Source organism: Hippichthys cyanospilos, chromosome 6, assembly GCF_059441005.1.
Source record: "Hippichthys cyanospilos isolate Australia breed blue-spotted pipefish chromosome 6, RoL_Hcya_1.0, whole genome shotgun sequence".
Lineage (NCBI taxonomy): Eukaryota > Metazoa > Chordata > Actinopteri > Syngnathiformes > Syngnathidae > Hippichthys > Hippichthys cyanospilos.
In genome coordinates this window covers 19,041,949-19,068,500 of record NC_142374.1, presented here as the reverse complement: position 1 = coordinate 19,068,500, position 26,552 = coordinate 19,041,949, and the positions used below count along the sequence as shown (strand labels likewise).

Sequence of the window (26,552 nt, the reverse complement as noted above, 5' to 3'; positions counted from 1 at the left end):
CATACAACACAAACAATCAATCACACATAGACAACACACACATACAATCACAAACAATCAATCAATCACATTACAACAATCACACATAGAAAACACCTACACACCCTCACACACACCAACCCAGATAAATAAATAGAACATTATATACAAATAAAGAGTGGCATGAGAGTGTGCATCATCTTTATGTTCTGGCCGGACAACCTGATAAGATTGAGGATCCTCTGAATCAATCAAATACAGTCCTTTCAAGGAGGTCACAAGTTTGGGCGCTATTCCGACACCTCCATTACATGGTCCTTCGAGCCGGATCCTTAGTTTTATCAGTTCAACAATGGCTGCTGCTCGTCCTCGCCGTGAAGTACAACGGCCTCGCCACTTTGATGACTTCCTGGTGACTCTCCCGCCGCGTCATCTTCCTTCTCACACTCCTCATGACCACTCCACCGTGGGAGCAGCTCATCAACCACCTGCTCCAATCAGCGATCCACCTTCAGTTACACCTGCTCCTCAGAACTTCAGCTCCGAAGCCGTGATGTCAGCTCTACAGGAGATGAGGGAAGAGAACAACCAGCTCCGACGTGACATGCAGAATCTCTTCCACTCTCTCTCGCTGAGGTCCACGACTCCGTCACAACGACCTACCTCAATGCATTCAGCTCAGGTTGAGGACCGTGCTGCCTCATTTGCATTCCCTTGTCCTCCGGCGAGAACATCCACTCCCAACCATAAACCTCACGCACCAGTGGATGAACTCCCACCATGGCCTGAGGTATGGCCAATGCCTCCGCCAATGGAACTACCTCCTCCTCCTCCACCGGAGGAACTCCTGCCGCCGCCTCCGGTGCCAAACCAGCATTCTTATGGGACGGGGCTGCAATCCACTCCATATTATGTGGAGCCATACACTGCTTCTCAACAGCTGTCCTCTGTAGAGTCCACCTATAGAGGACCCAAACCGCAAATACCTTGCTTCACAGATGATGATCCGCGCCAGTTTGCCCGTCTAAAGATTGCACTGGACAATATCCTTCCCAGCGATGCTACAGAGCGATTCAAGTACCAAATACTGGTTGATCACCTCAAACATGAAGACGCTCTTCTCATTGCTGATTCTTACTGCAATTGTTCAACTCCCTTTTTGAAAACGATGGCCGCACTTACTGAAATGTATGGGCAGCCACATAAGCTAGCGCTGCAGCGGATCAATGACGTCCTGGCGGAGCCTCTAATTCGTAGCGGAGACAGCCGAGGATTTCGTCTTTTTGGTCTCAAAGTCAGATCACTGGTCGGCATGCTCCAGCAACTAGGCAGAGAGGGCAGGACTGAGTTGGAATGCGGTTCTCATACTTCACGTCTTCTTACTAAGCTGCCTCATGAGCTCAGAGCGCAGTTCAGGCGGTTCATTGATCCCATCCGCACCCCGATTCCAACTCTGGTGCACTTCTCGGATTGGCTTGAATACGAAGTCCGTGTTCAGGATGAAGACTTCACTTCTCTACATTCTAGGCCCTCAAGAGACGAGCGTCGGAAAGTTCCTAAAGCCAAGCAGCAGAACCTCAGTGGACGTACTACCACAGTTCTCCTCGGCTCAGATCCAGCTCCTAAGCCACTTGAGTCCTTTTCACAAGTCCGTTCAACGAGGAACAACAAACAAGAGAAACCAAAGAAATATTGCCCTTTCTGTGATAATGAGCAGCATTACTTCAATCAGTGCACAGAATTCAAAGAGTTCACAACAGATCAGAAAGCATCCTGGATCAGAACTGGTAAGCGCTGCTGGAGGTGTGGCAGAAACCATTTAGCTGCTCAATGCTACCTCAAAGCTAAATGTCAACAGTGCAATCAGATACACCTTGACGTACTCCATGACGTCAACGTTGCCACTACCACCAAATCCAAGCCACCAGACCCAGATTCTGTCCAACCAGCTACCTACTATCTTGACCCAGACCTCAGAAGTAGCTGTGTTCTACTGAAAATGGTCAAAGTTCTTCTCCACAAGGGTCAGCACAAACTCGAGACGTATGCCATTCTAGATGATGGCTCTGAGCGCACAATCCTTCTTCACAGTGCTGCTCAGGCGCTAAACCTTCAGGGACCAACTGAGGACTTGGCTCTTAGAACAATCCGCAGAGACTTAAAGACTGTACCAGGGAGGTCAGTGTCATTCTCCATATCGTCAACCGCTTATCCTCAGAAACGGTTTCACATTCACAATGCATTCTCTGCGACAGAGCTAGGCCTCTCCAAACATTCTCATCCTGTCGAGGCATTGCAGAAGACCTATCGCCATCTTAGAGGCCTCCCCCTCCATTCAGTCAGTCAAGCTCAGCCACTTCTCCTTATTGGCTCTGACTATCCTCATCTCATCACTCCAGTGGAACCTGTACATTTGGGCCCACCAGGGGGCCCCGTGGCATTAAAGACACGCCTAGGATGGACGCTACAGGGTCCTGCCAAAGTCTTGATGCATCAGCCATCAACACCTCAGTGTCTTCTCATCAACACTTCGACCTCTTCTGCTGACATTCTCAGTCATGTGTCCCGATTGTGGCAGGTGGACATTCTTCCCTATAGGAGTGAGAAGCTTGTCACCAGGTCCAAGCAGGACAATGCAGCAATCAAACTTCTGGAGGAGAAGACAGTCAGAGTTGAAATCGAGAACGTCCAAAGATATGCCACCCCTCTGCTGTGGAAGGACGGTCTTCCTCCACTCAATTGCCCCAAGGAAGCTGTCATGAGCCTCCTGCGCGGAACTGAGAGCCGCCTTTCCAGAGATGCAGCGAAGGCCACTTCTTACTGCCAAGAGATCAAGAAGCTTGAGGACTCAGGCTATATCCGAAAGCTCGGATCTTCTGAAGAGAAAAGTACCAATTCTTGGTACATCCCACATCACATGGTCCATCACAACGGCAAAGACCGTATTGTTTTCAACTGCTCTTTCACGTTTCAGAATAATAGTCTGAATGAGCATTTGCTTCCTGGACCAACTCTGAGTTCCAGTCTCCTTGGTGTCCTGCTCCGTTTTCGGCAATATCCCATTGCAGTGAGCAGCGACATTAAGGGCATGTTTCATCAGGTCCGCCTCCTTCTTGAAGACCAGCCTTATCTCCGCTTTCTTTGGAGGGACCTGAACCGCAATGCAAAGCCTGACATTTATCAGTGGCAAGTTCTTCCTTTTGGGACTACATGCAGTCCTTGCTGCGCAACTTTTGCCCTGCAAAGGCATGTTACTGATCACAGTAGTCCAGAAGAAGACACTCGGCAGTCAGTTGAGAACTGCTTTTATGTCGACAATCTCCTTCAAAGCTTCCAATCCATATCAGAAGCAAAACAGCTGGTCACCAAGCTCCAGAGCTTGCTCCAGTTGGGAGGCTTCGAATTGCGTCAGTGGGCCACCAACGTGTCTGAAGTCATCAGTCACATGCCACCCGAGATCACGTCAGAAAGCCAAGAACTATGGCTTTCGATAGATGGCGCTGATCCCCCAGAACGCACTCTAGGGCTGCACTGGCACTGCAAATCTGACACCCTCACCTATCGTGTCCGCCACACTGAGCAACCAGAGCCTACAATGCGCAACATCTACCGAGTCCTAGCTCGACAGTATGACCCCCTGGGGTTACTCATTCCGTACACCACACGAGCTAAGATCTTGGTGCAAAGGCTCTGGGTGAAGAAAAGGGACTGGGACGATCCTCATCTGCCGGAGGATCTCCTCCAGCTTTGGCATGATTGGGTGAGTGAACTTCCATCACTTCCTCATATTACTTTCAAGCGCTGTTATGTTCACTCAGGTACCGATCTCTTAGCGGCATCTCAGAGCATTCACGTTTTCTCGGATGCTTCAGAGCAGGCCTATGGGTCAGTAGCCTACCTGCGCACTGTCAGCAACAATAGTGAAATTCAGGTGGCCTTCTTAGCGGCCCGTTCTCGTGTTGCTCCAGCTCGCCAACTTTCCATCCCACGACTAGAACTATGCGCTGCCCACATTGGAGCTCAGCTTGGCAGAGTCTTGAAACGCGAGCTCACTATTTCCATTGACAAGATCACCTACTGGACCGACTCTACCACTGTGTTGTCTTGGCTACAATCTCCTTCATGCCGCTACAAGGTGTTTGTCGGTACCAGAGTCGCAGACATTCAGGAGTTAACTGAGAGCAATTCATGGCGCTATGTCCCCTCTAGCGAGAATCCTGCTGACGATATCACTCGTGGAATGACCCTGTCACAGATTCGAACCAACAAACGCTGGAGCTCCGGACCCGCCTTTCTCCTCAATGCTGAATCTACTTGGCCTTCCAGCCCAGATACTGTTGATCTTGAAGATAAAGTTGAGCTGCGCAAAGCCAAATTCTGTGGCCTCATCAACACTACCCTTACTCCACTTGTGCCTGATGTCAGTCGGTTCACTTGTTTCAGAGATCTTTTGGAAGCTACAGTTAGAGCAAGTTACGGGGCGGCCACAGACCCACAACCATCAGCTGAATCTTTCCGACAAGCTGAACTCTCCCTCCTTCGACAAGTTCAAATGGACTGTTTTCCAGAGGAATTTGCTCTCCTTTCCTCTCAAAAGATCATCCAGTCCAGCAGCAGATTACTTACTCTGTCGCCGGAATATGACTCAGAAACTCAGCTGATCCGGGTTGGGGGCCGACTCCGACGTTGTGAGTCCATCAACCCAGACACGTTGCATCCTGTCGTCCTAGACTCACATCATCCTATCACAAAGTTGATCATTGCAGACTACGACAATAAACTTGCCCATCCAGGTCCGGAGAGAGTTTTTGCTGAACTGCGTCGAAGGTTCTGGATCCTACGGGGCAGAGAGGCAGTCCGCAAGCATCAACACCATTGCTCAGAGTGCCGCAAGTGGCGCAGTCAACCGATTATTCCCAAAATGGCCGACCTCCCACCTTCCAGTTTGAGGCTCCATCGACCAGCTTTCCACTCAACCGGAATGGACTGTTTTGGACCTTTTATTATAAAGATAGGGAGGCGCAATGAGAAACGATGGGCTATAATATTCAAGTGCCTCACTACACATGCAGTGTACTTGGATCTGCTGGCCAGCATGGACACCGATTCCTTCCTCATGAGTCTGCGACGCTTCATCTCCAGACGGGGAAAGCCCCACGAGTTGCTTTCTGATCAAGGCACAAATTTCAAAGGTGGCAACTCAGAACTCCAAGAGGCTTTCAATGCCCTCGCTCCTGACCTTCAGTCACAACTCGCCAGCCAACAGATTCACTTCCACTTCAACCCGCCAAGTGCCCCTCATTTCGGAGGCTCCTGGGAGCGGGAAATTCGCTCCATCAAATCTGCATTACGTGCCATTCTAGGATCTCGAACCGTCACTGAGGAGGTCCTAAGAACCACCCTAATCGAAGTGGAAAGCATCGTAAATTCCAAACCCCTGGGATACACCTCCTCCGATGTAGCAGACCCAGATCCAATCACTCCCAACATGCTGCTGATGGGGCGGCTGGATCCGTGCACTCCACAAGTAGTGTATTCTGAGACCGAGCTTCTCAGTCGTCGCAGATGGCGACACTGTCAGGTCCTTGCGGACCAGTTTTGGACCCATTTCATCAGGAACTACTTACCATCTCTCCAGAGCCGCTCCAAGTGGCAACAGGACCGTGAGGACATCTCTGTTGATGCCATTGTGCTAGTGATTGACCAGCAGCTTCCACGTGCCCTGTGGCCAGTTGGTAAGGTCACAGCTGTTTTTCCTGGTGCAGACGGTAAGATCCGCACTGCTGAAATACAGGTCAAGGACAAATCCTACACCAGACCTGTTTCGAAACTCATTCTCCTCCCTGCACTTCCCCAAGACATTCCAGACTGATGTTCTTTAACTTTGCTGTGCAAAGTTGGGGCGGCTGTTAAGAAGTTTCTGATTATACTTAACGATTTCGTGTTTATATTGTTCTGTTATTACTATTCACGCCTGGACATGTTTCTCCTGTGGTCATGTGATCTTCGTAGCAACCGCCTAGCAACCAATCACAAGTTGTTTTTCATTCCTCCACTACCAATCAGGACTCCGTTTACATTATCATAGGTTGTTTTGCTCTTTCAACGGTCAGTCGGCAGGTATCGTTGTAACGGACAGTCATTTTCTGCTTTCAATTATTCGGTGGATTATCACATTCCTTTCATCATTATTCTGTGCGTCCATGAGAATGTAAGTACAGTGTGAATATGTTGTCTGTTCGTGGTTTTGGATACATGTTTACGTTTGCAGTGCTTCACTTTGTCCATTAACGTCTAAGTTGTTATTGCATTTAAGTTTGGTATAATTGCTAAAGGCAAATATACCGTACTTTTCATACTTCACTTTTAGTATTCATGTCAAAGTTACATCCACAAATGTGCGTATTTTTCGAATGTTTGCCGTGTGTACCGACGTGATTCTTATTCCGTAAGTGAGTGACGTCACCGCCCACTCAAATCAATTCGGCTCCATTAACCCTTTCCTACCTAACGCACATTTGGAACGATTGGGTTGAATTCATTCTTCCTATCATTGTACGGTATGTTTGCCTGTATTGTTTATGTTATTCTATGCTAATATAGAGTAATGTGAGAATATGATGTAACATATTGTACAATTTTAGTTATGTTAGTTATCATTGTTTAGTGAATGTTCTCTGCTCTCCTTTGCAGAGACCACAAACACACACATACAACACAAACAATCAATCACACATAGACAACACACACATACAATCACAAACAATCAATCAATCACATTACAACAATCACACATAGAAAACACCTACACACCCTCACACACACCAACCCAGATAAATAAATAGAACATTATATACAAATAAAGAGTGGCATGAGAGTGTGCATCATCTTTATGTTCTGGCCGGACAACCTGATAAGATTGAGGATCCTCTGAATCAATCAAATACAGTCCTTTCAAGGAGGTCACAAGTTTGGGCGCTATTCCGACACCTCCATTACAGGGAGGCTTGAATAGCATTTCTGTTTATTTCAGTGGGGAAGATGATTTGAAATGAGAATGTTTTGAGTGATGACGCATGAGTGCGGTTACAAAATTAGCAGGTCATCTAATTTCTCCTTAAAGTGGTCTAAAAAATTAAAATTAAAAAATTTTCAAATATTAATCTTCTGGTTTAGGAGAGCAATCAAGATTCCTGCAAACTGTGCTTCCACCACATTTGCACAGGCAGGTTTAAAACAGAAAAACAGTACCAAAAAAAATCATCATATAAATACTTAACATAAGGTACATAAATTACAGATGTTTTTTCGTTGTTTTTATTTAACAAAAAAGCCATGTGAAACAGGCATTGCGCATCTCCTTTTTCATAAAACTAGATTAAATCTTCGTTTTACTAGGGTCAGGCAGTCTATTAATATGTATTGACAAGACCTGAAATTCATTAGGTAAAGAAAACTATTTTGAGAAGATTCCTCAGAATGTGACCATGGAAACTGCAGGTTGGGATCAGGCCAGAGAAGGCAGCCATTTTAATAATGTGACTCGCACTGCTCTCTACTGGTGAAAAGACAAAACTACAGCTAAACGTATTAACTCCACACAAAAAAATAAATAGTAACAATTATTTGTCTTTTATTGGTTTGGTTGTACTCTCGTTTTGTTGTACTTCACGTTTTGAACCGTCTGAATAAATAACATTCTTCGAAGTGGGCAAACTTGTGGGTGCGAAAAAATAAGGACTGGCCGAGAAGCCAGAGGCGGAAACCGCCATTTAAGTTCTTGTTCGAAGTCACGAATGCGTCGTTTGTGATTAAATTGGCCTTTGTGGGATATTTCGATACACATTCGTCGGTTAACCCGAACTCCTCGTGCGTTTTCATTAATTCTATAAGTTGCACCGGTGTGCGTGTGCGTTTATTTCGTCTCCAAAAGTCCAGTCTGCATTTTGCACTTTTTTTCTTCTTTCTTTGTGTCGGCAAAAGCCTCGACCGGTCCATTCATAGCGAGCCAATCACCGTCGCGCTTACTAGCACCGTTCGGCCAATGGCGCAGCAGTTCGCTCCCCGGTCGCGCTCCGACCGCGGATCGACAAGAGGCGGGTGGGCCGGTTGAAAGCTAACTGCTGACATCTGTTCAGTTGTAATTTTAATCTTTACGGATAATTTTCGACGGGAAAAAACGCTCGGAAACGCTTTGGAAAATTCTGAACCACCCGACAATATTGAGTTGGGCCGGCTATAAGGTAAACGCGCGGGTTTATTCGGCGAAGTTAGCTTGTGTGCTGCTAGCGTAAGCGGCTAGGCGCCAGTCAATCCTGTTTGACAACAACGCGGTCTGTCACGTTACTCCCTTCGCTACTGTTCCGTTATCCGCAATTACTTCCTTAACACGCTCCGAACTCGAAAGGAAACATGGCAGAATTTCTAGAAGACCCGTCGGTTCTCACGAAAGATAAGTTGAAGAACGAGCTGGCGGCGAACAACGTGGCGCTGCCGAGCGGCGAACACAAAAAAGAAGTGTACGTGCAGCTCTATTTGAAAAATTTGACGGCGCAAAACAGCAAGAGGAGTCCGCCTGTCGACACATTCTCCAGCGACGATGAGCTGCCCACACCCGTGGTCTCCAACAAAAGCCGATCCGGGAGAGTAAGTATTCGAAACTTGATTTTCATTCAAATCACTGTGCATAGATTTAACCGCTCGCTCGTTTTCAATGTGTTGTGCAGAAAGCTACCAAAAAGACCGACAAGCCTCGCATAGAGGTGGAGGTGACGGAACTCACCGATGAAGACCTGAGACTGCATCTCACCAAGTATGGAGTGGACGTGGGACCCGTTGTGGGTAAGTTGCTTTCATTTGGCAACCGCCAGAAACCAAAATCTCATAAAAACAAAACCGAAATTAATACTATTACATAGAACTATGTACGTTTGTGACTGAATGGCTTTGCCACCCGTAGGTTTAGAATTTAAACGTGATAGAAATCATCAATATAAACATCTTTCTTTGTACGGCTCTGTTTGTGACTGCTTTAGCTGTAACAAAGCGCCTTAACCCATTTAACCCCAAATTTTCCTGGACATGTAAACATCCAAATCATATGCCATTTGTAACCCTTGGAAATAATCAAGAACTTTTTTTTTAAGTGAAACAGTTGATGAAAAGGTGTGTTTTATGACCGGTCATAAAATGTAATTAATAATTGTGCCAATTTGAGTAAGCGTAAGTGCAAATATCATCATAAAGATCGTGTGTATGAAAAATCTTTGTTCTATATTTATTTTAACATAATTTAGTCACTTTTTGTTTGGAAGCTTTGAGGCTGACATCTTTCTCTCGAAGTGCAACCACAAAGTAAACACCTCTGGTCATGTGACAATATTCTCTAAACATGTGACATTGCACACATTTCACCTACAGTACACATTGTAGTATTTCAGTACTTCATGATTGGAATATCATTTATAGAGCCTTATAAAAGGGTTGAAATGGGTTAAGAGCACATATATCCTCCTGAGAGCCACCATATTCATGCATGTCCCCTGTTTTTTTTTTTTAATTGCATCCCAACAAAGACATGAGACATCATTGGAAAAGAAAAGGCCAGGCAAGGTGCTAGCTCAGATGAATAAAAAAATATAGACCAAAAAAAATGTCTGTGACAGTTGGCATTATTTCATAGGTTGGGCTTCAGGAGGATATTTTTTAAAATCTCTCACGCACAGCCTTGTTGTTATGTTCCTTACAGAATCTTTCAAATATGGAACTTCAGATTAATTGTTTTTGTGATGTGATGGAAAGTGTTAGTTCAATTAACAAATCCCTCATGCACTAATCTGCCTCTTACTGCTTGCATAAATAATATTTTGCATTATATTAGTAGCACCACTGTTTGTGTTTGTTGTTGGTTTTTTTTTTTTTTGCTATTTATTGCTATTTTTTAATTGCGATTTATTTACTTGCTCGATTATGCAATGTAGTCTCCTGCTTGGGAAGTGCACAGAATAAGAATTTTATTGTGTGGTATAATAATACTATACATATGACACTAAAACTCTTGAATCTTGCGACACTTCTAAGGAAAAAGTTAGGTGCAACTGGTAGAGCCCTTTTTAAAGGGGAAGTTAACCCCCTCAAATTTTGTTTTGCGCATAGACGGTCTATGCAACTCGTCTAGTTTAAACGCAGTTTAATCGTTTGTTGTGTTTGTTTGTGAAATATAAATTTTTATCCTTTGCGGGGATTGGCCATTTTACCATTTGTTGGCGAGCAAAATTGACATCACAGTTACTTAGGGTTTAGGTAACAACCAAACACTTCTGACCTTACTTAAGGAAACTCAGAAAATAGGTGAGCCGTGATTGGTTGTTACCTGAGCTCTGAACATTTGTGGTGTAATTTTCAGTCAACAGCAAGTGACAAAATGACCACTCCCTGAAATTAATTTTGAAAAAACTTGGATTTTACTGTTTAATACATATTCTACTAAAGCAACATTAACCAGAATGCCATATTAAGACTAGTGGGACAGAATAGACCAAAATATGGTTAAGAAAATTAGGGGTTGACTTCCCCTTCAAGATGTTTTTATTTCAATAACGAGCCTCTGTGATTTGTGCGTTGGCAGCCTCCTCGCGCAAGTTGTACGAGAAGAAACTGCAGAAACTTTTGGAAGAGCCGGCGGCTGAAGCTGAGGTCCCCGCCGATGTTACCGTCCTCCCTAAAGCTGACGCCAACCAGAACGGCAACACCAACGCCGACCAGTACAGCGACAAGGAGGATGGTGAATATTAATATTGGATAGATGGAAACTCCACAATAACAGCACGATGCAGACAGCTCAAGTCAAGCACAGCCTTGCAGAATTACTTGTAATAATATATGTATATTTTTAATAGAACTGTTTCATTTCAAAAGTTCGAAGAAAATGAAGTGCTACAAAGCCCTATTTTATTGCTAATATTCCAGACCGAAATGAAAAAGGTGCTTGTTTCAAACTGTTTATTTGGAACTTCTAGCTGGCTGAAAACAGATATACGAAGCAAAGGATCATTTATTTAATTTATTTGATTAAATTGGTAATCGCTTAGTAGTCCATCAATAGTTGCAGCTGTAGCCGTCACCGTTCACAAAACTACTACTTAAACAGTTAGGAATGGCAACACAAACGAACCATGCTCACAGGCATATTTTATTTTGCCAGAGGTATATTAGACTTGAGTCATTTAAAATGATGTGTGGGTTTCAGAGGAAATTACCAGCACTGAACAAGAGCCGGTACCAGTAGTGGAGAAGCCCGTGCGCAGCAGAGGGAAGACTCCGGTCACCGTGCGCACCAGCAGCAGACGGCAAACCAAGGTGAATACGACAAAGCGCAGCAGATTGAATTCAGCGTGTAGACGTTTTGTTGGTGGTGACAATGAACAATTTTAAATCCCCACCGGCAGGTGGTGGAGGAGGTGATTGTCACTGAGGCCACTCCCGTCAAGATCAGCGAGAGCGTGGTGGAAGATATCCTGGCCAATGAAATCAGCACACCACTGGGCATCAGGTAGGCGTACAGGAAGTGACCACGTGATGTTTATTGTTTCACGTGTGCTGCAGCAATCGCAACGGAACATTTTTTTTTTTTGGGTGTCTAATTTTGATTAAATGTCAAATATGGTTAGAATGGGTAATACTTAACTTTGGTAGGGCAGTGATGCTGTCATACTATACTATGCAAAAAAGATTAAATTAAAATAAGATCTTTTTTTGTTTTCATTTAAGTGTTCAGTGAAAGGAGGGTACTCATACTAAACTCACTAATGCTATTGTTTTCCTTTAGTTTTTTTTGAGTGACTATTCATATTTGGACAATTCTGTCACTCGACAGGAAGTGACTACTTCAAGTGTTATTTTGATGCTGATTTACACTTGTGTGGCCCGCAGCGCCACCTGCAGGCGTCCCATTCGAGGAGCGGCGGGCCGACCGCTCAAGCCCAGCGACTACTGGCTGGACGAGTCCCGCGTCCGCCACAGCATCCACACCGAAAACCGCTCCTACTCGGAGTCCTACTCCCGGGGAGTCGGCGCAGCCCCCCTCTCCCCCGCCATCAGCAAAGCCCCGGGGCGACGCAGCGTCCTCTCCATCTTGCTCAACCTCACCCTTCTCGTGGTGCTGGTGTGCGGCTTGCTGTACGTGGTCAGCATATATGCGGAGGACCTCCAGGGCATCCTGGGTGTCGCGGTGGTCCAGCTACAAAATGTCGCCCAGAACCTCACCGCCTACCTGGGCCTCGATGACAAGTGAAAGGTGTATCGTCTCTCTCGCCTCAGCCGCTCCCACCTCTCCTGCCGCTTGGTTCAACTAGGTTCAAACCACTTTTGACACAAACTGGCTTCAAACCGCACTTAAGCGGGTTCAAACCACACTCACCAAAACTGCGTTTGACCCGCACTGAACAAAAGTGGGTTCAAGCGACACACACAGCAGGAGTGGACTCAAACCCCGTTAAACACAACTGGCTTTAAACCGCCCAAACTTTTTTTTTTTTTTTTAAACAAAGGTTGCTGACAAAACTGGTTTGGAACCATGTTTGGCAAAAGTGAATTCAAATGTCTTTCAACAAAAAGGACTCCAAATTGGTCAGTTAATGCAATACATCAAAGGATAATCGATTCTTGAACAACAAGAAAAAAGATTGACTAGTGAACGCCCCGCTTTGAATCACAATGGGGGGAAAAGCGGCTTCTTTTGTAAACCACACCTGACAAATATGGCTTCAAACCGCTTTTCACAAACTTCAAACCTTTTGAAAGACAACTGTCTTCAATCCACTTTGACAGGCTCCAGCATTTTACCTGTCATGTGCGGCGTAGCAGGCAGGTGGCGCCACCAGAGACTAATTTTAATGTCCTTTTGATTTGCTTTTTCTTTTTTTTTTTTCAACCTGTGAATCGTTTTTATGTGTAAGTAGAATTGAGTGGAGTGAGCCAGTTAACGCCCTCCCTGCATGGTCCTAGTTTTTTTTTTTATTGGCCGTCTTTGTAGTTTTGTGACCGCGCGCGAGTGACACCCCACCATTACAGACAGTGAGGTGCTCCACACACAACGGCCGCCCTAGGTGTAGAGATTGCTAGGACATTAAGACGTGTTTCCTAGGATTGCAAATTGCCAGTAAAACTGCGGTTAAATAAAATTAAAAAAAAAAAAGACATAGAAGCCCCCATAAAATTTTCTCATGTTGCAATTTTTTTTAGTTTTGCCATCCTAGCATTTACCAGTAGTTATTCGGCCACGACACACGTTTATAGGAAAATATTGTCACAAAAAATATCGATAACTTGACTTCAGTCGATTGATTACATAGGAATTATTATTATTTTACACAAACGTAATAGTGGAACTTCGGTTTTTGTGATCAATCTTTTCCAGAACGCAATGATATGAAAACCAAAGCGGCGATTCCAATAGAATTTCATTTTAACCCAATTAAGATGTTCTGCGCATTGCCAAATATATTTAAGAGTAATTTTAGTTTTACAAATAAGTGGGCAAAGTAAACGGATATACTGTAGAAGTGCTTAAATGAGCACTTAACCTCAGGTTGTCCTTTATTGAAAATACAGTAAAATGGCGTATGGACTTCAGCGAACAGGGAGAGACTACCACTATTGTTGCTCATAATCTGCTATTGTTTTTTTTTTAAGTTTGTTATATTGCCCGCCTTAAGCAGTTTCTGTTGAATTGGTTAAAATGTCTTTGACAGAAAAATGTTTGGTTATGATCCCGCCTCCTCCCAACATCTCATCAAATCTCAGGCCTTCAAAATGAAAGCACACCAGTGAATTAACAGTTTCACTGCACTTTTTAATTGGCCACTTATTTACTTATAAAAGCACTTAAAAAAGCAACATGACATGAGTTTTATGAAACGAAAACATGTAAATGTGTTCAGAAGAGAAATCTGGTCCCCAAGAAACGTAGAGTCGGCTGGTATAACTTAATTTCTTAAAGTTCTCAGTTCTTCCATTTTGTCGTCTACTCAGGGAAGCATTGCGTCCATTTGGTTGCCAAGTTTCATTTTAATAAATCCACCAATTTTCGGGGCAGGCCAATATGGCGAGATGTCAACGTGTCAAAATTGTCCAAAAACAAGATATCATGAGCATACAAGGAAGCTTATTGCGAAGAAAAACTGTGTAGAGAACTTTTGTGTAATGTGAAAGCTGAAGGTGTGTTGATTTCTAAAAAAAAACCCAAAAAAAACAATTCAACGCCCCACAGCACACTGAAATGAGGGCATACAAAAACCGAGGTTCCACTGTATTCTGTCATAAATGACAACTGATGGAAACTTCTCAATTTGAGCTTCTGCCATCTACTGGAAGAACATTTCATAGTTATGCCTGCCACTATATACAGCAGGTTTAGATCGATGAGCAAATATTACTTGCAGTTAAAGAAATCCTAACTATCGGACCAATGAAGTCAACTGGGATCATTCTCTTGTCGCGGCCCGTTCCGGTCACGCAATGGCAAAAATCGGGCGCCGACTGCCACTTAAACGGCGTGGTGCATTTCTCGCGATTCTTATTTATAAACATTCAATGGAGGTTTCATTTCACAGCTCGGCCGGCGTGTCCCCCCCTTTGAGTTTACATGTTTGGATTTTAGTGCTCTTTTGTGCTTGAATTAATTTGCTCTGTTTGACATTAGCTTTGCGATCTTTGACTTCCTCCCACATAGCTCGTTACCTCACTGCCAGCTTATGCCACCGGGATGTCACACTTTTCAATCCATCATCACCACCCAGCGGCGATTTCAACCTGAACAAATAGGCCCGTTCCGACGCTCCAGCCAGGACATGGGAATAACCCCGTTTTGATATTTTTCTAAAAGTGGTGCATTACGACTTATGTTTTTCTCGCACCCATGAAGGAAACGCTGACAAAGCAATATGGAAGACGCAGATGAGTGACTCCGTATCTTATTAATTGGACTTTTGACCATCTTGATGAGTAATTAACCTCCAGGCAGCTTCCCCACAATGGACACAATTATTAATGGAGTTATGTGGGTATGGATTTTTAATCGTATTTATGATCAAGTAGGCAATGTATCAAAATAAACACCATCCGTAGCATGCTCTCTTCTGTTGTCTTTTTTTTTTTTTTTTTTACTTCAGTAAAAGTGATCATTTTGTCTCTCTAGGCCATATTCTCTTTTTGATGCACTTAATCTACCCACAAATTTTCCTCCCATCCAGACAACATCTGACAAACCCACTGGACATAAATTGAATGTGCATCACCAAAGAGTCCTAATTTATTGACTTCAGAGGCGGCTGTCAGGAAAAAATATAGTACATTTGAAATACTTTAGAACCATACTTTATGCAGCATATGTGTTGACGTGGTTCTGGTGAACTTCAAATTTTGAAGGTGAGTGAGATTTGTTTTACTGCTCTTCAGTTGCACTCAAACTTTTTTCAATTATGTGCTTTGAAGATATTTTTCAGCCAAGTACCCCCTAAATACAGACAAATCATTATTCCATTGAGGGTAAAACAGGCTTAAAGGGATAGTGTGTAAGATTGTGTAAGACCATTTTTCATTACGGACAGCAGGGGGTGCTGCATTTACCATTGTCCGTAGCAATAACAAACATGGTCCCCATTTAATATCATTGAATGATAACGACTTCTGATTTACAAGTTTTTTTTATAATTAACAATCATTTCATATATTCCTTTTTAATGAAAAACGGTTGAAATCTGTCTGATTTAATACACTTTGGAACTGCTTTTGTCAGTATTCCTGTGCAAGTATGGAAAAATACGGTAAGTAAATTTGATGAATTTACAGGTATTAAAAAGTGTGGAAAATTAAAAACAGTACGGAAAAAAAGTTTCCAAACTATTATGACTGTTAAATATACAGTTTGTAATTTAGCTTATAAGTCCCTTAAGCCATCATATATCAATGAATCTTAATAGTCTGTACTTATAATTAATTGCTGAAGGGATTTCAATGAAGCATCACAGCAATGTTCAGCACTTGGCCATAACTCTACTTTTCATATCGTTTTGAATTCCAAAATGGTCACCTTGGGATGGGTGATGTATGGATGACCTTATAAACCCTGTGGAAGCGTAACAAGAACTGTGGGATATTGGGCTTGGGAAATGTTCAAAATGGAGCTAAAACGCATCAGAACTTACACATGAACTGAATTTGACCATCTTTGGGGATATATTCAATAAGTTTTTCTTTAAACTTGCGTGTAGGTCTGCGAAAATGTCAGGATTTCCACCTGTATGTATGTCTCAGTTACTTCCAGTGTCCATGCAATCCTGTTTGAAGGTTCGCCAAAGCATAGCGCTCGGACAGAAAAAAGGGGAAAAAAATGCTTTACTGATATAAGTGAAGTTCATCAGTAAGGTTGGACTCCATCCCCAGCATCCCAAGCTTTGTGTGAATTGTCTTTGGTTTTTTTGTTTCTACCCATCAGGCCTCAGATGAGCTCGTTTAATTGAGCCAAAGGGACCTTGGAGGGAGTCAGAGAGGCTTACAAAGAATTAATTCAGACAGGCTGTTGAAGGCAACAAGCGGAGCCGATAAACAAACTAACAGAGCGACCAAGCGGAGGCAAGAAGAATTCCGAGGAACATCAAAAAGATTTCTCCTTCAGCCGCCGACTGCTGTCACCCAGGTGAGCTGTGAACATGTCCCTCACTTGGTAGAAAAAATGTACTGAAAGACATATTTCAGTCATTGCTGATGATATTTCGAATCGGGCCTTATTCACGTTTGAATAAAGTTGTTTTTGATGGAAAGCCCTTCTTAAATCTCTGAGAAGTTCAAGGGTGACTTAATGAACCAGCCGTTATCCCTTCAAATGGTCGTTAACATGCGAGCTAATCCATTTAGCTTCAGCTGCATGGACACTCCGCCACTGCACTGAATAAATATGACATATTTGAACATTTTGATAATGTAATGCTGTGAGCATTCAGTGCAAAACTGTAAATATTCTTGATTGGATTTGAGCAAATAACATTATGTCATTGTGTGGGAGTAATTTTCTCTTTTTTTTTTTTAACATTGCTCTGTTTCCAGTGTCAGTGTATCAAAAATATTGTGAAGTCTCTTACTTTTGTGGGAGAAAATCATTATTATGCTTTATAGGTATAAAGGGTAATAATGGGTATAAAACATTGTGCAGGATTTTTTTCTCTAAATCACGAAGTGATTTTAGAAAAAAAATGTTCAGCAATTAAAAGTTTGGAATCCAAGCAGTTTGACAATGAGAACGCCACAGCACTACCTGGTGGCGTAGATGTGCAATTACAAGAGACGGTGCAAACGCAAAGCCATTTCATTTTTTGTCTTCTTTTTTGAAACTAAGTCTGTTTCTAAACGAGTATAGCTCCCTTCTTGGCTTGGAAAAAATTGACATCTGTTTTTGACCCCCCCCCCCCCAGTGTTGAAATGTCATCCACGTTGCAGCAGCTCATCATCCCGACGTGCGGCGGCGCACCCGCGCCCTCCCGCAACAAAGTGACAGTGGTGGGAGTGGGCCAAGTGGGCATGGCCTGCGCCATCAGCATACTCCTCCGGGTGAGTGAGAATGGGCTATTATGGGATGTCACTGGCCCTCTGCCAACCCTGAGCACCCGCGCAGGAGCTGGCGGACGAACTGGCACTGGTGGATGTTATGGAGGACAAGTTGAAGGGCGAGATGATGGACCTTCAGCACGGAAGTCTGTTCCTCAAAACATCCAAAATTGTGGCTGATAAAGGTAAGGGTTGCATTGCGCTCACGAATTGTTCTTAAAATAAAAAACACTGAAGACTGAATATAACAAAAGAATGTTACAAATTGCTTTACAGTGGCAGAATAAGCACAAAAACAACTCGGTATGTCTGAGTAAGAAATATGAAAAACCAAAAATGAAAACGGTATCAAACATAATTGTGTTTCAGACTACTCTGTGACGGCCAACTCGCGCGTGGTGGTGCTAACGGCGGGCGTGCGGCAGCAGGAGGGCGAGAGCCGGCTCAACCTGGTTCAGAGAAACGTCGACATTTTCAAGCGCATCGTCCCGCAGATCGTTACGCACAGCCCTGATTGCATCATCCTGGTCGTGTCCAACCCGGGTAAAAACAAATGCACTTTTACATATGTACTTCCTCTTTTTGTGTTTGCAGTACGTGCATTGTATTCTATGTTGTTCTTTATATATATATATATATATATATATATATATATATATATATATGTGTGTGTGTGTGTGTATATGTATATATGTATATATATATATATATATATATATATATATATATATATATATATATATATATATGTGTGTGTGTATATGTATATATGTATATATATATATATATATATATATATATATATATATATATATATGTGTGTGTGTATATGTATATATGTATATATATATATATATATATATATATATATATATATATATATATATATATATATATATATATATATATATATATATGTGTGTGGGTGTGTATATGTATATATGTATATATATATATATATATATATATATATGTGTGTGTGTGTGTGTGTGTGTGTGTGTGTGTGTGTGTTTTTTTTACACTTTTTTGTATGCAGCACTCACGTCCCATTTGTCTTGTATTGATATCACTAATATGATATATATGATTTGATACACAAATTACCCCCCAAAAATACAATAACATACTATGAAAAGTGACTGAGAAAGACAAATATACTTGAATTTTAATCACGATATTGGCTGCCACGATTAATGAAGCTGATCCTCTGAATTATTAATAAATAGATATGTTTGAGTAAACATGATGGATAATCGTCACGAATAACCGTGATTTCAATCGCTAACCGCTGCCATCTAGTGGACGTGCTGACACATGTGACGTGGAAGCTGAGCGGTCTCCCGAGGGAGCGGGTACTGGGCAGCGGCACCAACCTGGACTCGGCACGTTTCCGCTTCCTGATGGCGGAGCATTTGGGCGTGCACCCGAGCAGCTTCCACGGCTGGATCCTCGGCGAGCATGGCGACACCTCGGTGCCCGTGTGGAGCGGCGCCAACGTGGCCGGCGTTGGCCTACGGGCGCTCAACCCAGACGCTGGCCACGACGCCGACCCGGAGAACTGGAAGGAGATGCATAAAATGGTGGTGGACAGGTGAGGACAATCAAAGTTTTTTTTTTTCTTGAAAACCACTCCTTGCAAGTCCGCTTAGCTTGAAGCTAATGAGCGATGCAAGATGCAATGGACAGGCTAACACATTTTTTGACATATTATTTGAAATGAAGCATCATGACACACTTGTCATATTTTTTGCTCAATTGCTCTCTTGGTCCGAAGAAGCAGGGAAATTTACTACGGTTCCAATGCACTAGTGTTAATTTTTAAGCCATGGGCGCCATCTAGAGGAGTAAAACAATAAAACGGGCTTCATGCAGCTTCATTTTCCCATCACTACTTTTAAGCGAATATTTTTCAACACAAACTGAGTAGCACAACATGTAGACAGGCAATAAATATAACAATGCATGCAGGCATATATATTCTTTATCCTCTGCAAGAAAATGTTGCTAATTTCTAAGCAATTGTGTCCATCTTATGTTTTTTTTGTATTCACGCATTATTCTGGCAGTGATGAGCAGCACAATGTTTATTGAAATGAAAGCTAATTTATTTTTTGTTTTTATACTTTTAGAACGCTAATTATTCTGAAAAAAAACTTCAAAATTCTACTTTTTGAGGGGTGGTTGGAGTTTGTTTACAATGTCGTTTCCCATTATTTATCGTATTTTTATTTCTACTGCGTTTCAACGCGTGTCGTGGATTTTCACTTTTCGCGATCATTTAAGATGATTTTGAGAATCAGGAAACAAATAAAACCCCAGAGACGAACCACTTCATACACAAGCCACGGAAAAAGTCCATTTTCTACCCGTCAGCGCCTACGAGGTGATCAAACTGAAGGGTTACACCAACTGGGCCATCGGGCTGAGCGTGGCCGACCTGACAGAGAGCATCATCAGGAACTTGAACAGGATTCATCCCGTGTCCACCATGGTGCAGGTCAGCATATTCATTCCTTCCCCACCATCAGAATTCAAAATGTGAAGCATTGTGAAAACCTTCCAGATGCATTCAAAGAAGTTTTTTTTCACAGCGCTTTTCCACATTGTGTTAGTTATAAACAAAAGGGATGAAATAAATGTTTATTTGTTAGGGTATGCACGGGATCACGGAGGAAGTGTACCTGAGTCTGCCGTGTGTGTTAAACGGCAGCGGCGTGGCCGGTGTTGTCCACGTGACCTTATCTGACGACGAGGTGGCTCAGCTGCAGGTCAGCGGCGGAGCGTTGTGGGAGATTCACAAGGAGCTGCGAGACCTCTGAGTGGCCTGCAGGGGGAGCTGAATGACTCGCTTAAAAAAGCAAAACATTGTTCATTGTATTAGAGCATTTTAGCGTCAAATGTATAGAACATGTATGTATTGTTCTGCCACTTGAATAAACTGTTGGAAAGTCCTGCATTTGTGACTGCGATTGGTTTTATTAGTTGTTGAAGGGGTGTGTGTTGGTGGGGCGGGGCTGAAAGGTAAATTCTTGAAAGGGGTTACTGTAAAGCACAACGCAATATCTTCACCAAATGAATGCTGTTTTTTTTATTTAACATCGTCAAACCAATCAAATTAAATTCTATTTGATATTTTAAAGTGTGCTAAGTTTTATATTTTGTTTAGTTTGTTTACCTTTTGTATCAATCGTTTGAAACAAAATCAGTACTTGAAAATGTATTTAGTGAGTTACTTGATCAAATAAAAAATAAAAAATATGAAATACACCCCTCTCTCACATGCGCATATATATATATATATATATATATATACACACACACACACACACACACACTTGCACATGTATTCTTATACACACTCAAAAACGACCTTTATTTAGTTTTTTGGAATTACTATATTTATGTTTTTTTTTAGTTAAAAACTTGCAGTTAAAAATTGTTTTTTTAAAACAAAGAAAAAGAACCAGTTTGAATGTTTGAAGATAAAATTATACAAAAAAAAAAAAAAAGCTTTATCTGATTTACTGTGTTCCCTCAATGTTGAAGGCATAAACTATTCCACCACGTTTTTGGGCAAAATGGATTAAGTCGGAATACCTGCGTGCTCAGCATGCAGTCAGGTGAATGTTCAAATCTAGATTTTCCACCCAGTATAATGTTCAAGCGTATGAAAAGATATGTACCAACTTAAGTGAAAGGAGAATACAGATAAAAATTTATTTCAATAAGAATTCCCAAGAGAAGACACAAATAAAATCACAGACAGGAAGAAAAACAGGAAGGATTCATTATTTTCGGGGCGTCTTACACACACATACACGTGGTTAAGTGTTTGTGCGTGTGTTTCAGAAGGATAGGTTGATGAGGGGGGCGCTGTTCTCCTTCTTGTCTTCCGGACTCCACTTGATGAGCGGCGAACTTAAATCAATCAGCTGAAATACAATAACTCACATTAATATGCTTTAAAAAGTTAGCACGAGTTAGCACCCGTGTGGCTAATAGAGGCACATTTCTGAACGTTGAACTGCGACCTAAACAGGGAGTCTTTCGTACCTGTACGGCGGCGCAGTTCTTGCTGGCGTTGCGGCTCAAGTCTGGGGTGTTGCTCAGGTCGATGAGCAGTTTCTCCTGAGCAGGAGGTGTCGGAACAGGAAGGTCCAGCAGTAGAACCTGAAAAAAGGATTCACAGTCATAAAGCATATCAGGTGGTCCAGGGTGGCTTGAGGCTGACCTCTTTTTTGGTGCTCTCTGGCTGGAGGATTTCTTTGCTGGGTTCTGATTGGCTGTTACTCGAGGTTTCCTCGCTCTCCTGCCTCTCTAATTGGCTGGGCTCAGCGGGTGGCTCCTCCTCCTCGAGACAGAAGGGCTGCACAGCCACTGGCTCCGCACTATTTGAGTCAGTAGGGGCGGGACTAACATATAGAGAAAACAATTTAGCAGTTTTTTGTGATGTTGCTATTGGCTGTCGAAAATTTCACCTGAGGCAAGTCCTGGGGGGGCATTCCGAGTCCGAGGCGGCCTGCGTTCTGGGGGGTCTGGGGGTTCTGCCGGGCGTCGGCGTGGGGATTGCCGATGCGTGCCGTCTGAGTGGCGTGGGGAGACCGGAGGTTCGCTGGGAACGCAACTGCTGAGGCTTGCTCACTCCAGCAGAGGGCGTAAGCAGGCCACTCAAAGGCTTTTGATACAGGCTACCAAGGAAGTGGCAGATGTGCGATGATGTCATCAGTAAGCGACTACACATTGTCAGAAGTCAGATCACCGTCACTTATCCATAAATTTGGGGAAAAATAAAATTCCAACTATTAAAAAAAAAATCATTGTTTTAAGTTTTCACTTAACATTTTAAGACATACTGACAGCACTGGAAGATAAATATGTCTGTTGTCTTGGACAAAAAAACGGGTGGAATTTTATTTTTTATTAAAGGTAAATTTCTAGGTTTAGTTATAAGCTCACCTATCCATACTGGACACGGACGCAAGTCTCTTTGGTTTGACAACCTTGGAAACATCAGGAGACGAAAAACCTTCCAAAACAAGACAATAGTCAAAGAATGAGTAAAAACGGAGAAACATCTCTATGTTCCTTGATGTATTTCCTGACCTCGTCTTGTTCCTCCGCCGGGGGTGGGCGTCTGGCTTAGCGCCGCAGGTTTGCTTTTTGCTTTTGGTCCACTTTGATTCCAAGCAGACGCAGTGGCGGCCGGAGTCCTGTCCGAGGTTCTTTTCGCAGGCGTGGTCTGGCGTGGCGACGCGGTCTCTGACAACTTTCTGGTTTGGCTGGGCAGCCCGCTGCTACTGCTGTTGCAGCGGCGGCCGCCAGCGGAGGACAATAAAGACGACTGCGCCGCTGTTGGGACGCCCCCCACGGCGGAGCGGCGTTTGTTTGGATTAGCTGGCCGGCTAACGTTGCCAGGGGTGATGGGACCGGTGGATGAGCTCACACCACGGTTCTGTGAGGAGTTCGGCTTTCCTGAAAATAGGACAGCGTTACCAAGATGGCTGACTTATAGTTGTTAGCCTCTCAATCAGGCCTTTTTTGTTAGCTAGCTGCTAGCTGTTGTTTTCCAGAAGATTAGCATTATGCACCTTCTGGCCACAATTAAAGCCATCTATCCAAACTATTGTTTTGAGCCAAAGCTAATGTTTATGCATCTGAGTGTCAGTGTTAGTAGGGCTGCACAATTACCGCCAAAATAATAATCACGATTATTTTGGTCAATATAGAAATTACAATTATTCATTGTGTTTGGTCAAACATGTCTATTCATTGCCCCCTTTTTTTTTAAACAAACAGTATACAAACAAGTTTCCAAGGCTTGATACTTACAAATAATAATAATAAAATAAAGAAATAACGTAAATAATATTTAAACCAAATTCACACCCCAAGACGTGGGAAAAATTTGGCACACAGTGTAAACCAGTGAAAAAAATAAGCCTCTGTACTTAGAACCAAGCAAATTATTTAGTTTGAAGTACATTTTAATCAATTAGCAGTCAAAATGTCATTTGCTGTCATTTCAAATCAGATTTATTCCGATTTTTTGCCTATCGGATCTTGTCATACGGGAAACATTGCCCCCCTGTGGTAGGATGACGAAGTGCTTGATTCTCTTGTAATCAAAAAAAGTGCTCGACCTTTTAAATGTTAATATCGCAGAGGATCATCTTAATTAATCGCGGCAGCCAATATCGTGATTGCAATTAAAATTCGATTAATTTTGCAGCCCTAAGTGTTAGCAGTGAGCACACCTGCAGTTGGGGACAGGGACAGGCTGGAATTGAAGCTGGACACGGAGGACGACGACGAGGATGTGTTCAGTCTTTCCGTGGGCTTTCTGCTCGGAAGCGGCGTCCCCTTAACGCCGGACTGCCTCCTCACCGCCTTCACATGAGACACAAAAATGAGAATAACTTCAGGTGACTTCGAAAAACACTTTCAACTAGGGAAGGGACAAATTCCACGATGTCTCTTGAGGAGACAAGAAGAGATGGAAAGTTTTCTTTTTATTGAGCAGGCTGCAAGAAAATTAACAGTTAAGCGTGCAAATGTAAACTTAAAACAGGAGTCACTTTTCTTCCACACTCATTTTTCTGCTGCAGTTTACAAACACAAATAAAAAACATTTGTTTGGTGAAAAACGTTCTAAACACAAAAGTCCAAACAACACCTTTCCATTTGATTAATGACCAAATCTTATGATTTTTAAAAAAATCATTTTTATGAGACTAAGTGAGGTCAGACTCACATAAGACAAATTTGACCCAGCCGTGAGTTGTCACTTTTTTTTTTATGTTTCCAGGAAGAAATTCAAAATAAAAGCATTCCGAGACATTAGTGTCCATACACTGTTTTTTATAGTGAGATTTTTTTTCTAAACTTTGGCTGGCCCTGCCACGAATTTCGCTATGTTTATGCAGCACATTTTCCTTTGTGTTTCATTGATCACAACTTAAGATTTTTTTTTTTTTTTTTTTTAATTGAGAATTGCACACAACTCACTCCTGGTGGCTTTTCAGTAAAGACTAGAAGAAGTTGTCATCTTTGTTTTGACTCAACTTTCTGGGAAGAACTTCAAAATAAAAGCAAGCTAAGATGTTTATATGGCAAGATTTATTTTGAAGCGTTGGCTGGCCTTCTCACAAATGTGTGTTTCCTGTGTATATCGGTGCACTTGTGTGCTGCCCGCAAAAAACTAAATCGTGCTTTGTAGTGGCAAGAACCCTCATGGTGTTTTCTCGTCATACGAGATCTTGTCCCATTCCTGCCATCGACCAATGGTTACAGTTCAATACCTTGCATGGAGGAGCTACGGCGCGCTTCTTCCCCGCCGTGCTGGAGTTGAGGGAAGAGTCGCTGACATCGGACGCCACGCTAGCAGAATCAGACATGATATCTTCGCAGGACTTGGCCCGGCTTGTCAGATCAGAACTCGAACTGGATTTGCAATCTGACGCCACCTGTTTAGGGGGAAAAAGCTGTCAATGACATATTCTGAGAGCTGAGACGGAAAAAGTCAAAGAACCGACTTTTCTGGGTGGTTGTACTCGGGCTTTCTGGGCAGCGGGGCCCTTGCTAGATGAAGAGGAAATCCTGGGGACTGTCGGTTTGCTTGGCAGGACACACAACCCGGCTTTTCCCCGGAGCGGCGCCCTGGTACTGAGCCCACCCGAGGCGGCGCAGGCTCCCACGTTGGCTGCATTTCCACGCTGCATGCGTTGTCGTATAGCTAAGGGGAGGTCCTTCAAGGGGCTGTCCTGAACCAGGAAGGTCTCACGTTTAACTGGGCTACAAATTCTGGGGGACGCCGACAGCACGGCCAGTTTGGCGGCACCATCCTGGATAAAGTGCTCCTCATCTTCTGGGGCGGCAACCTTATCCCGGTCGTTCTGAAGCCGTTTGGCCAACCGGTTCGCTTCCTGGCAAATAGCGTTCAGCTGGTCCCCCGAAAGCGGACTCCAGCTCGTTTTTGCGGTTCCAGTCTTTTCGTTCAGACGGGATTCCACATTATTCAGCGGACGTTTGGTCTCAAGGTGGGATGGATCCACAAAGACTTCGTCCTCATCTTCATCGCACTTGGAGCTGCGAATGGAAAAACTAGTTACTTACGTTACATTTATTTACGTAAAAAAATGACTTCTGGAAAATTTGTACTCATCATAGTGATGGACGGATTGATTGAAAAGTAGTCTTGAGTCCTACTAAACAAAAGTAACAGTAGTCGTACAACCTTTTCCACCTCTGCTCATTAATGATCAACCCGTGTGTATTTCATTTTTCAGAAAGCCAACAAATGCATAATGAAAATTACTACAGTACCTGTCAGGTGACAAAGAAACATCAAAGTCGAACTTTTCGTCCAGCAGAAAACTCATCTTGACATCTGTGGCGAAACACAAATAATGTCATCATTCCTGCTATAATAATAACATTTTAGTTGAATAACTAACCGCTGCCTGGCCGACACTCCATCTTGCTGCTGCTTCTTCTCTCACCCTGCAGGTACAATAACAATAATATTAATAAACTTTGATCTAAAACTTGTCAGGATGTCAGAAACTCGACACTTAACTCACTTTGACGCAAAACACGAATCGTTACAGCCGAAAGCTAAACTCAGCAAGCCCTGCTATCACGTTAGCATGTTAGCGCAATCTTTCTGTTAACTCCAGAGACCAAACTGACGCGATTTTAGTCGTTTAAGAAGAATCAAGAAAAGCAAACCTTGTTATTTAGTTTCGACGACAACGATGACAAACGTTCTTTTCTACTCGAGATTCAACACACAACAATTCAAATGTGCTGCGCCGCTGGGTCACGTTACTCTCGCGCTCAGTCATTGGTTAGAAATCGGTGACGTTACGCGATAGGAAATCTGGGGAATGTAGTTGATAGCGGTTTTTCGGTAGTTCTTTTGCAACGTTGTGAAACTACAACCGGAAATCCAGTAAAATCATGTATGCTACTTA

The 26,552-nt window shown here is 43.0% G+C and overlaps 4 protein-coding genes across 4 annotated transcripts; 3 read left to right on the top strand and 1 right to left on the bottom strand.

Moving 5' to 3' along the window:
• The first annotated feature begins 1,156 nt into the window (after positions 1–1,156).
• On the top strand, positions 1,157–5,851 carry LOC148422629 (uncharacterized). Its single transcript, XM_088416519.1, has one exon. The coding sequence runs from the start codon at positions 1,166–1,168 to the stop codon at positions 5,849–5,851; it is 4,686 nt and encodes a 1,561-aa protein (XP_088272645.1). The 5' UTR covers positions 1,157–1,165.
• Positions 5,852–7,989: 2,138 nt separating this feature from the next.
• tmpob (thymopoietin b) lies at positions 7,990–15,107 on the top strand. Its single transcript, XM_088416381.1, has 6 exons — positions 7,990–8,625; positions 8,706–8,820; positions 10,607–10,762; positions 11,228–11,337; positions 11,427–11,530; positions 11,911–15,107. Exons 1-6 carry the CDS (start codon positions 8,392–8,394, stop codon positions 12,269–12,271), a joined length of 1,080 nt encoding a protein of 359 aa, XP_088272507.1. The 5' UTR covers positions 7,990–8,391; the 3' UTR covers positions 12,272–15,107.
• A 150-nt stretch (positions 15,108–15,257) lies between these two features.
• ldhbb (lactate dehydrogenase Bb) lies at positions 15,258–20,536 on the top strand. Its single transcript, XM_088416382.1, has 8 exons — positions 15,258–15,405; positions 16,475–16,675; positions 17,448–17,583; positions 17,648–17,765; positions 17,950–18,123; positions 18,880–19,171; positions 19,954–20,077; positions 20,232–20,536. The coding sequence occupies exons 3-8, from the start codon at positions 17,455–17,457 to the stop codon at positions 20,397–20,399; spliced, it is 1,005 nt and encodes a 334-aa protein (XP_088272508.1). The 5' UTR covers positions 15,258–15,405; positions 16,475–16,675; positions 17,448–17,454; the 3' UTR covers positions 20,400–20,536.
• A 731-nt stretch (positions 20,537–21,267) lies between these two features.
• gtse1 (G-2 and S-phase expressed 1) lies at positions 21,268–26,381 on the bottom strand. The gene is made up of 12 exons (XM_088417310.1): positions 26,308–26,381; positions 26,034–26,079; positions 25,903–25,966; positions 25,113–25,665; positions 24,879–25,043; positions 23,835–23,967; positions 22,684–23,052; positions 22,537–22,606; positions 22,059–22,268; positions 21,812–21,992; positions 21,634–21,750; positions 21,268–21,512 (listed from the first exon to the last, which is right to left on the bottom strand). The coding sequence occupies exons 2-12, from the start codon at positions 26,053–26,055 to the stop codon at positions 21,426–21,428; spliced, it is 1,971 nt and encodes a 656-aa protein (XP_088273436.1). The 5' UTR covers positions 26,056–26,079; positions 26,308–26,381; the 3' UTR covers positions 21,268–21,425.
• Between the last annotated feature and the right edge of the window lie 171 nt (positions 26,382–26,552).

What these genes read in the sequence shown, in the direction of transcription:
- ldhbb (XM_088416382.1), top strand. Translation starts at nt 17,455, where the DNA reads ATGTCATCCACGTTGCAGCAGCTCATCATCCCGACGTGCGGCGGCGCA. An exon ending in CCATCAGCATACTCCTCCGG is followed by an intron (nt 17,584 to 17,647) that starts GTGAGTGAGAAT and finishes GCACCCGCGCAG; the next exon opens with GAGCTGGCGGACGAACTGGC. An exon ending in CCTGGTCGTGTCCAACCCGG is followed by an intron (nt 18,124 to 18,879) that starts GTAAAAACAAAT and finishes GCTGCCATCTAG; the next exon opens with TGGACGTGCTGACACATGTG.
- tmpob (XM_088416381.1), top strand. Translation starts at nt 8,392, where the DNA reads ATGGCAGAATTTCTAGAAGACCCGTCGGTTCTCACGAAAGATAAGTTG. An exon ending in GTACAGCGACAAGGAGGATG is followed by an intron (nt 10,763 to 11,227) that starts GTGAATATTAAT and finishes TGTGGGTTTCAG; the next exon opens with AGGAAATTACCAGCACTGAA. An exon ending in GCAGCAGACGGCAAACCAAG is followed by an intron (nt 11,338 to 11,426) that starts GTGAATACGACA and finishes CCCCACCGGCAG; the next exon opens with GTGGTGGAGGAGGTGATTGT.
- LOC148422629 (XM_088416519.1), top strand. Translation starts at nt 1,166, where the DNA reads ATGTATGGGCAGCCACATAAGCTAGCGCTGCAGCGGATCAATGACGTC.
- gtse1 (XM_088417310.1), bottom strand. Translation starts at nt 26,055, where the DNA reads ATGGAGTGTCGGCCAGGCAGCG. An exon ending in GTCCCTGTCCCCAACTGCAG is followed by an intron (nt 23,053 to 23,834) that starts GTGTGCTCACTG and finishes TCCTATTTTCAG; the next exon opens with GAAAGCCGAACTCCTCACAG. An exon ending in CCCCCCAGGACTTGCCTCAG is followed by an intron (nt 21,993 to 22,058) that starts GTGAAATTTTCG and finishes TCTATATGTTAG; the next exon opens with TCCCGCCCCTACTGACTCAA.